The 15,831-nt window shown below is 41.6% G+C and overlaps 1 protein-coding gene across 1 annotated transcript in view; it reads right to left on the bottom strand.

Moving 5' to 3' along the window:
* The window catches only part of HPGD (15-hydroxyprostaglandin dehydrogenase), a 28,258-nt gene extending 27,066 nt beyond the window's left edge, over window positions 1-1,192 (bottom strand). Inside the window, exons 1-2 of the mRNA XM_007113695.3 lie at window positions 987-1,192; window positions 569-692 (exon numbers count right to left, since the gene is read on the bottom strand). Of these exons, the coding sequence (XP_007113757.1) occupies window positions 569-692; window positions 987-1,079 (217 nt within the window). The 5' untranslated portion in view covers window positions 1,080-1,192. The remainder of the gene's footprint in view (window positions 1-568; window positions 693-986) is intronic.
* Between the last annotated feature and the right edge of the window lie 14,639 nt (window positions 1,193-15,831).

The following is a 15,831-nucleotide window of genomic DNA, read 5'->3' as shown; positions in this document are numbered from 1 at the left end:
CTAAGACTACAGTACAGCTATTATTGTTTTTAAAGTATCATTTCATAGGGGAAACACCAGAGAGAGCATGTGGTTAAAAGCATCCAGCATGTCTGTGATGACAACCCTTGACCTTTCATTCTAGTATGTTCCAAAGAGAAACACTGCCACATTTGATTGTCATTGGACTCTGCGTCTTCCAGCTTTCTGGGAGAAGTTGTTTGCCATACTCGCCTAGCCTACTTTGTCTTTCCCAGTTCCATCTGCAAGTTCAATCATTTAATAATTACTGTGGCAGCACCGTCTTGGAATACACCAAGGAATCTTGCTTACATTGTGTGCGGCCAAATAACTAAAATAAAAGGATTTCTCAAGCATGCTTGGCTTTTCTTCCCCCTTAGCTTTTAGGGCTACTGGGACGTCAGAGGAAACGTAACAGTCCCAGCTATCTCTTGCAGCTCAGAGGTAGCTGCTCTCCAGGAGATGGCCGGCCGCCCGCCCCAGGCTGGATCTCTGGCCGGGGGTTGCCTTCAGGTTGCTGCTTGCTCAAGGCACGCAACGCGTGGATGGATGGATTCCCCGCCCTTACCTCTTAGTTGTTCCTGGTCGGCCACATCGCACTGGATGAAGAGAGTCTTCTGAGGTTCAAACTGCTCATCCAGGGCAGCTTTACACTTTAAACCTGCTTCATGATTCCAATCGACAAGCGCTACCTACAGACGAGAGGAGAGGAATCGAGATCCTGCAGGGCTCCTGAAATAGACCAACAATGACGAGACCCCAGGACGCTCCTCTTTTGGACCTGAGATGGGGCCGTTCACAGTTCGGGCTCTCTCCCGGAGCGTTCGAGGTCCGCTCGAGCGCGCCAGCCTGGGCGGCTCTGGAGACTGCACGGCGGGCACCGGGGGCTCAGCCTCGGTCGCTGCCCCCAACCCCCGGGGCCCCGGCTGGGGGGCGGGTCTCGGGTGGGCCGGCGAGGCTCGCGCCGTGCGCCCTGCCTCGCTTACCTTGGCGCCCTTGAGCAGCAGCGCCTCGGCGGAGGCTCGGCCGATGCCCTGGGCCGCGCCGGTCACCAGCGCCACTTTGCCGTTCACGTGCATGTCTCCGCCTGCGCGCGGTGGGCGAGCTCGGCGTCTCCGCGCGGCCGCGGCTTTTAAGGACCCTGCGCGCGCGCGTGCCGCCCGGCCGCGCTCTCCTGCCAGTGGGCGGGGATGAAGCTGTCAAGCAGCGCCGGGCACCCACGATTGTGTCACCTGGCCCCGAGCGCGCCGGCTCCGCGATCTTTGCCTTCCTGGCTCGCAGCCAAGCCCAGATCGGAGCCTCCCCTCTGCCTGTGGCTGCCTGACTGACGGGGGGAGGCACCAAGCAGAAAGGGTGCTCCCCAAGAAGCGTTCCCTTCAGTGCGCTGAAGACCACCCCACAAAAGAAGGGTGGAGGAGAGGCTTGAGAGCCTGGGTTCCTCCTGTGAGCCCAGGTCCTCCCCTCTCCTCCCCCATCCCCCCCCAAAGAAAAATAAAACCGGGAAAAAAAAACCACAAACAAACCCCAGCAAACAGTAAAGCACAATTTGAGGGATGTTGCTTTTTTGTCTAAGTGTTTGTCTGAATTCCCATCTCCTGGACATTGGGGTGGGGATGGAGGGAGCAGAGGTCACGAACACCGTTGTGGGTTTTGTGGGTTTTTTGTTTTTGTTTTTCTTTCTTCATTGTGTTTTGGACAAACCTGTATAGATATTGGAGATGAAAGGTGCACTGTGCTCGGAACAGAAACCCCTGGATCCTATCATTTCAAGGCTGGAACTCTTGAATCTTGGAAATAGGAGTCTCATTGGCACTTATGTTTCAGATCAGTATCAATCCCGGGTCATCCTGAGAATGCTCAGCAAGAATTGTCATCACTGACTGCACAGGACTCCCAGACTCGCTGTCAGCCTGGTGAAGTGCTGGTTCAATGGTATGCTTGCTGGTTGAGTCATACTAGCTCTGGAGGCTATGAGTTAAGTATGGACAGAGGTTCCTGGTCCTCCAGGAACTTGAGCTTGAGCTGTGAACTGAGATGCATTCAGCCGGGAATATTCAGCTGACCTAGTCTGTCTGTCTGTCTGTCTGTCTGTCTTTCTCTCTCTCTCTCACCTGCAGGCTTCAATTCTAATTCTGTAAGCTTAATACCTGCTTGGCGTTTATTTTCATGATCAAAGAAATTTAAGCACCTGGGGAGGTGGGGGTCAGTCAGAAAGCTTACACAGCAGAACGAATCCTTTGTGTACCTTCTTCGTCACCGGCAGACGAGGTGACTGGCAGGGCAGTCATGTTTGGGGAGGTCGTGTGAAACGTACGTTGTCAGTAAATCACTGAAACAGAAGTCTTCACGTTGAAAGAGAACAGCAGAGGATTTAAACAAACATAGGAAACAAAAGAAAACCCAACACCTCTAGGGGCACGCACAGAACATAGAAGGAGAAAAGGAACTGTTTTTCTTTATCAAGAAAGAACACCTTAAAAGCCAGAGAAGGAGCCTCTGGAGTGACCCAGGGACATGTTGGGAAAGCTAAGTGTTGCAGCACACACGGGGAAAAGAGTTTCAAGAATAAAGGAGTTGTTACTAACACAAAGTACTCTGATAAGCACAGGGAAGGAAGGATGAAGAAATACTTTGACTTTTTCCAGACAGTAATCAACGTCAGTAAATTTAGATGGCACAGAAACCAAACGGCTGAGATTTAAGGAAAAAAATGTCTGATGAGAAGATGAATATTGCAGAGGCTCCAGACCAACATGATATGGAAAGCAATAGATTGGACAGTAGTTGGAAAGATTAGTAAGCCCATAAGTTATTCTTTTAAGAAAGGAAGGGGACGGATTCTGGTTAAAAGGCTGCCAGTCACTGAGAGAAAAACCGGAAACAGGAAGCATTATGGGGGTGGGTGGGTGAACTGGAAGAGCATCGGCTGTGGATTCACAAAAGGCTGGTTTGGATCTTGTCCCTCTGCCCCTGCCCAGCTGTGTGATCTTGGGCAAGTCGCGTCAACTCTGTGCCTCAGATTCCGTGCAACAATGAAATTACGTCTGGCACAAAATAATAACAATATTAGTTCAACTAATTACTGCTGGGTCATTAACAAATGATACACATGAGATGGAGAAAAAATGTGAGAAACAGGTTTATTAGCACAAAGGAAGGACTGGGATCTACCCCCAACCCCTTTCCTTCCCGTTGGTTTCCATGGCCACTGCCTTTGTTCAGACCCTTATACTTTTTCCTGTGACAGCAGCAGCAGTTCGACTCCTGAATGATTTCCTTGCCCCCAAATTTCTTAGATCCAATTCGGTTTCCACACTCCTCCCAATAAAAGTTCTAAAACACAGAATGTTTAGACATTCTGATGTTTAAAACCCTTAAACTATCTCCACCCCCCAGGGCATGGCATAGGGGACATTCCACTCCCCATGTCTTTCTTGTAACCCCTCTTTACAGCCTGGGAAGCCACGTCAGTTAAAACCTACCCCACTGTCCAGGCTCAGGCCTCTGCCATACAGTATCTGCTCACCTGAGTATAGTCCCCTCCTGCTTTCTTCACCTGTCTTCCCACTGAGCTGGAGAACTCTACAGTGGAAACACTTCCCACTCACATTATTGTAATTACCTTCCTGTCTCTGCGTGTCTTCAAGCTGTGTCCTGAGCATCCAGGGCAGGGTCTGTGCTTAATGCATGTTGAATAAAGAAAAGAACAGATCAATATAAGATATGTGTTTGAGAGAAGATGGAAAATGGTGAAAATTCCCATATACTGTGATTACCTTTTTATATAACTTAAAAGTAAGACTGGAAAAAATACGTGGGTATGGCGGTTTGGAAGAAGAATGTTTTGATACTTTATATTAAATGTACATTTTGATTTTAAAATATCTAACGGACATTATGTGTAGTATATTTGAAAACCAAAAAGAGAACTCTTTACCCAGTAAACGAATTCCCCATTCCTCTGTGGTTTTTTGATAAACATTTCTCATCTTCCATGCTCATAACATTATTTAATTTCATTTACATTAACTCTACAATTCTATCGTCAATGTAATTTTTGTAATTAAAAACATAATTCTTAGCTAAAACTAGGTTAAACCTGAAACAAACCATCATTCATATAATTTTGTGAAAGCATTCCTGTTTATAGGTTATGTTTTATTTAGTTTGTTGTACAAAGTTCTCTTAAACTAAAAACAAAAATTAATTAACAGTCGAATTAAAAGGGATTATTTTTATTATTTTTATCCCACCCCTCTAGGGGTGGGATAGGGATGCATAGCACAGGGAGATCAGCTAGCTGGTTTGTGTGGGATAGGGAGGGTGGGAGGGAGACGCAAGAGGGAGGAGATGTGGGGATATATGTATATGTACAGCTGATTTACTTTGTTACACAGCAGCAACTAACACAACAATGTAAAGCAGTTATACTCCAGTAAAGATGTTTAAAAAAAAAAGGGATTATTTTTCCTTTGATGCAATTGCAGGTGTTTGATATTTACTCAGGGGCAGTCATCCCATAAAGGCTAAACGCACAGCCTCTGGAATCCAGCTTTCCCGCCTACTGGCTGTGTGACCTTGGGCAAGTGACGTAATTTCTCTGAATCTCGGCTTCCTCATCAGGAAAATGAGGATGATGATAGTACCTATTTCATAAAGTTGTTGCGAAGACTATGCCGAGTTAAATAAATACTACATATGTAATTGAATTTGTTATTCACTACCGAACTGTGAGGTGGTTATTATTGTGGTCATTTTACAGATGAGGAAAACAGGTTTGGGGAGGTTAGGGAATTTGGCCAAGGTCACTTATCTAGAAAATAGAAGGAGCTGGCTTTGACTCCAAGTGTGGCTGACTCCTGAGTGGTACTCCTTCTTCTTCTTTTTCTTAAATTAAACTTTTTATTTTTTGAGATAATTGTAGCTGAGCAGTACTTTTCACCATGAATGGATAGTGATTTCTTTAAGAAACACAAGTTAAAAACAGACTTAAATTCCAATCAGAATTCCTTGATCACATTATATTTTCACACACACACTAGTGCTTGTAGCTCAGCCCTGCCTTGTTAAGAAAGGCCAGTCTCCACTTGACTTTCCTTTGTCCTGTGCACAGACATCCCAAAATATACCTAGTCACAGGCCCCAGCTTGTGAGGGCCCCAGTCTGTCAGGTGACTGATCCACCTGTGACAGATCAGTCACCTGATAGATAAAAGCTTGTTTAATTTTTAAATGATCACATATAAAGCAACACAGAAATAGGCTTTTTCCTTATTGAAACTGAAAAGCCCTGCTGAAATAAGGCAGTTTCTTCTAACACCAGGGTCAAGGATTCTTGTCTTGGCTTTGCCTCTGCAAGCTACAGCAGAGGAGCTGACCACTTTGGGATATCTACTATGTTCTCGTTCTTCTGCATGTTATCTCAGTGCATCCTTTTGCCAATCCTGCAAAGTAAATATTACTCCCTTCGTTTTACAGATGAAGAAACTGAGGCTCATGGAAGACAAGTAATCTCTCCCAAGGTCAGACTTTGAGATTTAGCAACACACCTGGGTTCAAACCCAAGCCTCTGCTCCTTCCAGCAAACTCAGCTCTTTGACAGATGTGCGTTCAAATGCCGTCCCCACCTTTGTGCTGATGGTATGATCTTGGGCTGGTTACTCAATGTCTATGGCCCAAAGTGCCCTGGACTGTTAGGTGCAGAGTAAACTGGCGTTCTATGAAGCACCCATTACAGGACCTGCCACGTATACTTTGACCAATGAATCCTTGTTATTAGGTTCTTCCTTAATGTTCATATTTATTTCTGGATTTAGAGATAAAAGACAGGTAAAGGGCTTCCCTGGTGGCGCAGTGGTTGAGGGTCCGCCTGCCGATGCAGGGGACACGGGTTCGTGCCCCGGTCCGGGAAGATCCCACATGCCGCGGAGCGGCTAGGCCCGTGGTGAGCCATGGCCGCTGAGCCTGCGCGTCCGGAGCCTGTGCTCCCCAAAGGGAGAGGCCACAGCGGTGAGAGGCCCGCGTACCGCAAAAAAAAAAAAAAAAAAAAAAAAAAAAAATTGCAGCTTTATTTGTAATAGCCCCAAAATGGAAACAGCCCCAATGTCCATTAACAGCTGAATAGGTAAACAAGTACTGGTGTATCCATACAGTGGAATACTACTCAGCAATAAAGATAATGAACTATTCACAAAAATAGTGTTTATGAATCTTAAAATAATTATGAAGCATGAAGGAAACCAGGATTTTTCTGAAAAGCAAACATGTTATGATTCCAGTCATGTGAAATTCTAGAAAATACAAACTAATTTACTGTCAATGAAAGTAAATCAGTGGTTTCCCGGAGGGTCAGTGAGGGCAGGGAGAGATTAGTAAAGGGCACAGGGTGAATATAGGGGTGATGGAAGTGTTCATTAGAATGGTTACAACAGTTTCATGTGTTTATATGTACATCATACAAATCCAATTATACACTTTAATGAGGTGCAGTCTATAGCATGTCAGATGTCAGTAGAACTTTTTAAAAAATGGTTCAGTAAAAGTTTGGATCTACTTCTTTTTTTTTTTTTTTTTTTTTTTTTTTCAGAACCAGAAGATTTCCCAAGCTTATATTGACTTGACCTTCTGTCTCTCCATGCCTTGGGAAGGGTAGCCCTCCTTAGTGGCCGGCAACATTGGTTAGCAGTAAAGATCATTCCTATCTGAGTCGACAAAACTCTGGCTGGATGATAAAAGACTATAGGATTTCCCTTTCTTCCATTTTCATTTTCTTGTCTGTACAGTAATAGCCTTGAGGTGAACAGTTCATAGGCTACAGGAGTAAACAAACCCTTATTTGCTCTGATAATGACCTCAACTCCAGGAAAAGCCCCAGTATGATATGTACACACTCATCTCTTATAACCGTAGTCACCAAGACATCTGTGGATGCACTTTCAGAAAAGGTACTGTCTCTCTAGTTTAGTACAGTCTCCTCCAGACCCTGTGCGATTCATATCACGCACAGTGTCTCTGTACCAATTATGGTTTCAGCTTGGCCCCTGTAGTCTTACCACAGGTGACTCTAGCAAACCAAATTCTGGACATCAGGGTGCATGTTCTCTTGTAGTAACTGGGAACAGCTCCCCCTCTATATGCTGGGTGTTATGTGACATCTCTTGGGAAAAAGGGAGTCAATTCATCCTTCTCCCCAGACCACTAGAGGTTGTCACGACAACTTCCCCCTCCTCAGGGTGACTTCTGGATCCTCAAAAAACCCTGGCATCCAGGCCACAGAAGAGAACAGCAAAGTGCTGTAGTCTTTCCTAGGTGGCATTTGTCAGCAATGCAAAGTAGATCAAAACTGGGAGAAGAAAAAATTCTTTTCAAGTTGCCAGCAATATCCAGACTGGGTTTTTTTTTTTTAATTTTTAAATTTTATCTTATTTATTTTTTTATACAGCAGGCTCAGACTGGGTCTTCTTGGCCAAAATGGGGTCAGAGAGGAGGGAACAATGTCCCCCTAAGGGGTAGGTTAGGTGTATTAAATGCATTATTGACCTATGATATTTTCAACTTATGATGGGTTTATCAGGATGTAACAACATCATAGGTCAAGGAAGATCTTTATATTTAGCCAGTCTTTGACAAAGGAACAAAGGCAATATAATGGCGCAAAGATAGTCTTTTCACCAAATAGTGCTGGAACAGCTGAACATCCACATGCAAAAATAATGAATGGTCACAGACCTTCACAAAAATTAACTCAAAATGGACCACAGGCCTAAATATAAAATGCGAAAATATAAAATTCCTGGAAGATAACACAGGTGCACAGGTAGGTGCACAGGAAGATAACACAGGTGCATCTAGGTTGACCTTGGGTTTGGCAGTGACTTTGTACATCCAACACCAAAGGCATGATCCATGAAAGAAAGAATCAATAAGCTGGACTTCATGAGGCTTTCAAACTTACACTCTAGATCTTTGGGCATTCTCCTTCTTGCCTATCAGGCCTCTCTTGCTTTTGCCCGTTCCTCATCTTTTCTAGAACCCACAACCCATTAGTGCATTACCTTCTTGCCAGTAACCCTGGCGCCATTGTCCGTCTACTGGACCTATAACGACACAACTATCCAGCTTCTCTATTTTCAAATTCAGGCAGCTAGGGTGCTATGAGGGCAAATCATAAACTCTAACAATGGGAGTGGCTGTCTGCTGTCCTCTCTCATGCCCGATGGTAATTATATAATTCAAGCGTTCGAATTCTCTTCTAACCCCTTTATCGCTATTCTTTTCCTTTCACTGTCAGGAGGAAACCTTTTACTTTCCCTGAAAGTATAAAATGGAATTTCCTCTGTTATTATCAACCTACCTGTGACTTTACTTCCTTTCTCCTTGTATCCAGATCATGCTAGCAAAGTCACTTTGATGTAAGTCTAATCTCTCCATCTGTACTTTGAAATCTAGTCCTTTCCCTCTTCATGGCAATGCTATTTCACCATTTATCTGTTTTCTTTTCCCCTTATTTTCAGTTCTTCTTTCTCTGCTAGCATCAATGCTATGTGAAAATTTTCCAGTTTCTTTTCTGTTGAATTAGAAAAAAATATCTTGCTGTCATATTTAGTTAACATATTTTCATATTGGTATATATTCATTATCTTAAATCCATCACTTTCCGTTCATTCTTCAATCCATTAAAAATATGTATATTTTTTATTGTCTGTCTTCCCTACCTCTGGAATGGGTACACCACAAGGGCAAGGAGTTGGGTCTGTTTTGTCTTTGATATATCCCAAACCTGAAAAAGCTCACCTTTTCTTTTGAAAGAACTCCATTTCTTGGGACATAATAGGCCCTTAATAAATATTTTCTGAATAAGTCAATGGATGGTGGTTAGTGAGCTGGGCACTGAGAGTGTGCAGATGAAACAGCACCATCTTAAATTTCCATTAAGATGATGACAGTACCCACACCGCAAGGCCCGGGCACATTTCGGTCTTGATCACATTTACTTCTCTTCCCCACCTAACCCTCTTTATCACTTACCTCTTGAAACATTTTCTTGCCTTGAGTTTCCTGACCTTGCACTCTATGCTTTTTTCTAATTTTTGAGTCTTTTCAGGATTCTTTGCAAGGTCTTCTTCTGTTAACCTGTTGATGTCAACTTCTAAATGTTCACGCCTTCTCTTGTTTTCACACGTTACACAGACTCGCTGGTTATGCACATTCGTTTCCTGGCGTCAGTTTTATCTAAATGTAGACCATTCTCAAATCTAAAGCCCAGTTCTTGCATCTGAAATTCCATCTGCATTGATCACTCTCCCCTTCTCACCTCCAACAGGCCCCAGAATCAGGTCCTGCTCCCATGCACCATGTTTTCATCTCCCTACTTCCCCAAGTCAGAGACCATCATCATATCCTTACTATTCCTCCACCTTTTCTTTCCTTTCCTAATCATTTTTCTTATCCTGTCTATTTTAACTCTGCAATATCTTTCAGACTGGCATAAAAGCAATAGGTATGTGAACAATTTTTACTCACTGAAAGTCTTAAACTTATCCATTACTGTAGAAATAATTGTACTGTCTTATAACTGTCTGTTCATTGGTCCCTTTCACTCAAGAAAGTGTAAATTCCTTAATGGTAGGAATGTTCTCTGTTATCTTCTCAGCTTCTCACACCTGGTCTGGAAGTTGTGTAATTTAAAATATTTTTGGAAGGATAAGAGATTCTAGATAAATTATAATTTTAATTAATTTAATTATTTCAGTATTTTTGAGTTTAATAGTATTGAGTACACAATAGCTGAAAGTATATATTGGGGCAGTCTTTTAAAGATTTATCTTGATGGAGGAAATAATCTCGGCACTATAGATTTGAGTCAGAATATACTATTTGAATATAATCTATTAGTGTAATAAATTTATTATACAAGTTATAAAAACTTCACATAGAATCCTCAAATAAATACTACTATGACTAAACATGAAACTCTTCCCTTGTGTGCACATATACTCTATATTTTTATTTTTTTGTTAATTTTTATTGGAGTATGGTTGCTTTATAATATTGTGTTAGCCTGCACTGTATAGCACAGGGAACTCTACCTAATATACTTTAAACGTTAGCAGGCTGCTGACAGATAGAAAAGTATGTTTAGAAGTAGGGAAGATTCCTTCTAGAAAAATGGTACAGGTGAACCAGTTTGCAAGGCAGAAACAGAGACACAGATGTAGAGAAAAAACATATGGACACCAAGGGGGGAAAGTGTGGTGGGGAGTGGTGGTGAGATAAATTGGGAGATTGCGGTTGACATATATACATTAATATGTATAAAATAGATGACTAATAAGAACCTGCTGTATAAAAAAAAAAAAAAAAGAAAGAAAAAGAAGTAGGGAAGATTCCCTAAGGAGAGACTTTCCTTGCCAAGTAATGATTACTGGCAGCGTGTCAGAAATGTAAAGAATCTGAGACATTCAAGCTACAGCTTGGCCAAATTAATCTTAATATGCTGACATTAGAGTTTTTAAATACGCTAATGGCAGTTGTAACGTTTGAGAAAAAATTTAATGTGACTCGGTCACACGAAACAAATCTTGACTCCTAAACATTTTATTTTGCAATACATTTTTGAAGTGAACAGATTCCATTTTTTAAAATTAATTAATTAATTATTTGTGTTGGCCGCGTTGGGTCCTTGCTGCTGCGCGCGGGCTTTCTCTAGCTCTGGCGAGCAGAGGCTACTCTTCGTTGCGGTGCGCAGGCTTCTCCTTGCGGTGGCTTCTCTTGTTGCGGCGGAGCACGGGCTCTAGGCGCACGGACCTCAGCAGTCGTGGCACTCAGGCTCAGTAGTTGTGGCTCGCAGGCTCTAGAGCGCAGGCTCAGCAGTTGTGGCGGACGGGCCTAGCCGCTCCGCGGCATGTGGGATCCTCCCGGGCCAGGGCTCGAACCCGTGTCCCCTGCACCGGCAGGCAGATTCCCAACCACTGCACCACCAGGGAAGTCCCGAGCAGATTTAATTTTTAGAGCAGTTTCAGGTTCACAGAAAAACTGAACAGAAAGTACAGAGTTCCCATGTAGCACAATAGAAACGAATTATCCGAAGAGGTGGGTTAAGTGGAGGATAGTTTTATTTGTTTCCCAGAGGAAATGATTTCTAAGCTGGGTTCCGAGAGGATGAAGTTTGGCCAGAACAAAAGAGTCATCCATCTTTAGTTGCTTTATTTTGATAATTCCAGGAGCCGTTTACACTAAATATATTTCATACATACAACCACTTGAAAGCCACTCCCTTTCTGTATATCCTTGATATGACTTAGGATTATAGTGGCAATGTAATCTGGGCACATGACGAATAGAAACAAGGGAGCAGGATGTAAAAGACTTGCCATGCATATGCAAATCATGATGTTGTTGGCCCAGTCTGCTTGTACTTTGACTTGTTTTTCTATCACTGATGATAAATTTGTGACCAGTACAGCTGGAACCCTTTAACGGTGCTGTCAGAGACTGTAAAAGAAAGTCACCCGTCACACACTGAGGCTAAACATACGACCTTCAGTCCTATGCCAGAGTAAACTGTCAAAGGACTTAATGGTTGTTCAGAAATAAATCTATGCACATATAGGTACAATATCTGTCCAAAAATATTCCTGATTTTTCCTTTAGGCAAATTTCTACGGAATTACAAAATTCTACAATTTCTGACAAAATTAATCCACTAAATGATTATAGGTTACTTGAATTTAAAAAAAAAAATTTCCATGCCCCCTTAGTATGTTTTGTCTGTAATTACGAATGAGAATTGCATGAGAACACTCATAAATATTTGTAGGATGAAAGCAGGAGTACAAGGTTTATAATCCAGAGAATAAAAAATGTGAAACAATATCACACTGAGATTTTTAAAATTTTTGATGTTTCCTCTAATTCCTTATTCAGCCCCTCTAATTCAGACCATATAGTCTGGATGACTGCAAATAACTCAGTCATAAGTTGATGATAAGATAGGGGTCTTAGCATCAACCTATTACTTTAGGTAATTGAAGTAATAACTCTTTGGGTTAATGTGCACAGCAATCTCATGGGGAAATTTGCAGATGATGGGCATAGCTTTAATGGGCTATTTGCCTCCGATCTGAAAGACTCAACCTTTAGTCATGCTTTAAATAAAAAGAAATACAGAGTGGCTCAAGTCGTTTCCTGTGCTTCAAACATTTGGCAAAACTGAGTTCCAGGGTTGTTATAGCTGGCGTGTCCAATTCGTGCAGCTTCTTTTGTCCTTAGGATACGCTGTAACATCTGCTTTCCTGCAGTGCATATGCTAATCACGAGAGGCCTTGTCTTATTATTGTGGTTTTTTTTCAATCTCTGTATAGGAAAAATAAAACTCACATCAACCTTTTAGGGTGAATGATATGGTAAAATTATCTGTTTGCAGCCAAGTTTGGGAAAACACACATTTTTTTCTCTTCATTTAAATTCTAAACATATGAATTGAACACCTACGAATATGCACACACCAGGGCTGTAGGACGCTTGGGTTAAAGAACGTCTCCTTGTTCCCTAGACCATGAGAGAAGCTGCTTTTTAAAACCCAAGACTTTTTGTTAGCAAGTGAGTCACTTTTAATTTCTCTTCAACATATAGCTCATTGACAGCAGAAGAGCTGTTTGTTTTATAATCACAGAAACAGCTGCACAAGGGCTCCTGTGCCTCACGGGCTTATCTTTCCTAGCTAGAGATACAAGAAGTGTCCAGGTCTGGGAAGAAATTTCTTAAGAACTGGTACTCTAGGTGTATCAGTGGGAGTTGAGGTTGTAGGGGAAGAAAAAATATCTTTTTCCTCTACCCATTTTAGGTTCACTGGCTAGCGCTCCGTCAATTAGACGGACAAAAGACAAATTAACAAGAAAAAAGCCAGCAGAAGTTTATGAACATTCTTATTGCACACATACACGGAAGCACCCAGTGATGAGTAACTCAAAGGGGTTGTTAGAACTTGGGTTTATGTAGCATCTTAACAAAAGAACGATAATATTATAGAGAAATGGCAAACCAGAAGAAAAAGACTTTGAGCTTCTTAGGGCAGCAAATTCTGGGAAGGCAAATATGTGGGAAGATGATGGTAGATAAGAGCTAGTTTTAGCAAAGTTTGTTATATAGACTCCTCTGGTACTGCCTCTGGGCTGATATGGGTCTAGGATTGTCTCCGATGATTATTTCCTGTTCTTCCTGGTAGAAAGGGGAGAGGAGGCATCTTTAAAAATTTGTGTACTGCTCTTGGGCAAATAATGGGAGAGCAGAGAGCTCTTCTTCTTCTGTTGCCTTCAGATCAAAACAATCTTTATGCCAAAGGGATATATTTTGGGGTAGCATATCCTGCTACCCTTCAAGGTCATCACAAACTGTCTTCAATACTGCACTTCAGGAAATGTATTTCTTCATTTTCTTAGGGTCTTTGCATGGGAAAAAAAAAGAAAGTTTATTGTCAAATACACATGGATGTGTGTGTGTTATATGAATTAAACTTCATATGAGTAAGATTTCAGATGCATCGTTTGCTAGAGTGTCATATATGCATCTATATATTAAACAGTTGTTTTTAAAACAAATGTCATTTTTGAAAACAGTTTTAGATTTAAAGAAAGATTGTGACAGTACAGAGAGTTTCCCTATACCTTGCACCCAGTTTCCCCTATTATTAACGTCTTACATTAGTAGGGTACATTTGTAACAGTTAATGTACCAATATTACCTATTATTATTAATAAAGCCTGTATGTTATGCAGATTGTCTTAGTTTTTAACCTAATGTCCTTTTTTTTGTTTGGTTTCCAGGATCCTAACCAAGATACTACATTACATTTGGTTTTCAATGTCTCTTTAGCCTCCTGTTGGCTGTTAAGTTTCTCAGACTTTCCTTGTTTTTGATGACCTTGGGAGTCTTGAGGAATACTGGTCAGGGTTTTTTGCATATTTTTTTTCATTAATCACTCTCTTAAAAAATTACTTTGGCTGTGGCCAGTGGGTAAATTTCCCTTTGTGTAAGTTAAGGGATGAATGTCCCCATGGACAGATCTCATTTGCAAGAAGCCTCTTTGGTATAAAAGACTAGATATCATTCCAGAATTCCTGCTGTACGAAACAATATCCTCTCATTTGTTGGGGCCCTCTTTTTAAAATACATTTTGTGCAGATGTCCTTGTAAACCGTGAAGATACTTCTGTGATGATCTAAGTGGCTATTGAGGCAATTATGGGCTTTTCAGTTGTTAACATTCAGGTATTATCAGGTGCTATTCTGAATCTAAAGCGTGGCTGCCCTGGGGTTCTCACCTGATGGAAACACTGAATTATGGAACCTGTACTAGGAAATGTAGCACGTGTGTGTGTGTGTGTGTGTGTGTGTGTGTGTGTGTGTGTGTGTGTGTTTCCAGCAGAATAGTTCCGGTCATTCAACAAATATTCATGGATTCCCAGTTCTATGCCAGACACTGGGCTGGTTGCACTGAGGGCCATTGTCAAGTCTTATTCTCTTGATTCTCCCGCCTCCCTGTTCTCTATTCCCTGACTGAGTCTCCCAGGAAACCCTTGAAGATCAAAGCTTAAAGAAACCAAATGAAAATGACTTTACCTTATAAACAAATAAGACAGAAATGAATTTTTTTGCGGTACGCGGGCCTCTCACCGTTGTGGCCTCTCCCGTTGCGGAGCACAGGCTCCGGACGCGCAGGCTCAGCGGCCATGGCTCACGGGCCCAGCCGCTCCGCGGCACGTGAGATCCTCCCGGACCGGGGCACGAACCCGTGTCCCCTGCATCGGCAGGCGGACTCTCAACCACTGCGCCACCAGGGAAGCCCCAGAAATAAATATTTTTAAACTGTAAGTGAGAGACGCAAATTTTACAGAAAGTTAGCTTTGTACCCAGATTATAGCCTAAAATGTCTGAATGCAAGACCTTATGATTACAAATGTAAAGCATTAAATTGGGAACAAAGGTTACACACTATGTGGGGTTTCTTCTTTCTTTTTCTTACTTCCAAATCATCTTTCAAATGTCTTGTAAATCAAGATTTTTTTAATTTTGTAAGTCAGTGAATATTTTTACTTTCATAGTTCTGGCAAGTAGACTGCACCCTTATTCGCATCCTAGGTAATCAATAAATACGGTCCACTAATAAAAAGGACAAAATTAAAGAGTTCTCTATCTCTGCACACAAGTCTTTAAGAAAATTTTATTCTTACTGTGCCATTTATGTTTATTTTGTGAATTCTAAGGATAAATTTATTCACTTTTTATCATGCCTTTTGATAGATATGAAAGTAAATTACTGCAGTGTAACATTTGAAATATTGAAAACATCTTACAAAATATCAATACTCATTAAGAGAGTATCTTGAGTGAATGGAAAGCAAAGAGGAAAATTTCCCATTTTTTGTGGTTTTTTTGTAACTTTAAAAAATACCATGTGCTCCAAGGCCAATTATTTGCAAGTGCCTTGGAAATAATATAACTTAAATATACAATATCACCATAAAATAAAGCAGACATTAGCTCCTGACTTTGGAAATATTTAAAAATTAAAAATAAGTAATTTCTGCAACAGCCCAACAGTTATGTCTTTTGTTTTTCTAAGTTAGAAACGTTGTGGCATCATTTGTAGCGTGAATCAAATTAAATCCTGCTTATTTTGTAGTGTGTCTGTAGAGATACAAAATCCTCATTAATCGGTTAGGCACTTAAATAGAAGGTCACAAATTAATCATTCTTTGGAATTGTGTGTATGGAAAGGGAAAGCTCCAGTCCTCTGTCCACCATTCATATGATATTTTTCCTTCTAATGGGAA

Source organism: Physeter macrocephalus, chromosome 9, assembly GCF_002837175.3.
Source record: "Physeter macrocephalus isolate SW-GA chromosome 9, ASM283717v5, whole genome shotgun sequence".
NCBI classification, from domain to species: Eukaryota; Metazoa; Chordata; class Mammalia; order Artiodactyla; family Physeteridae; genus Physeter; species Physeter macrocephalus.
The sequence above is the reverse complement of the archived record's forward strand: the minus strand, read 5'-3'. Positions and strand labels throughout refer to the sequence as shown.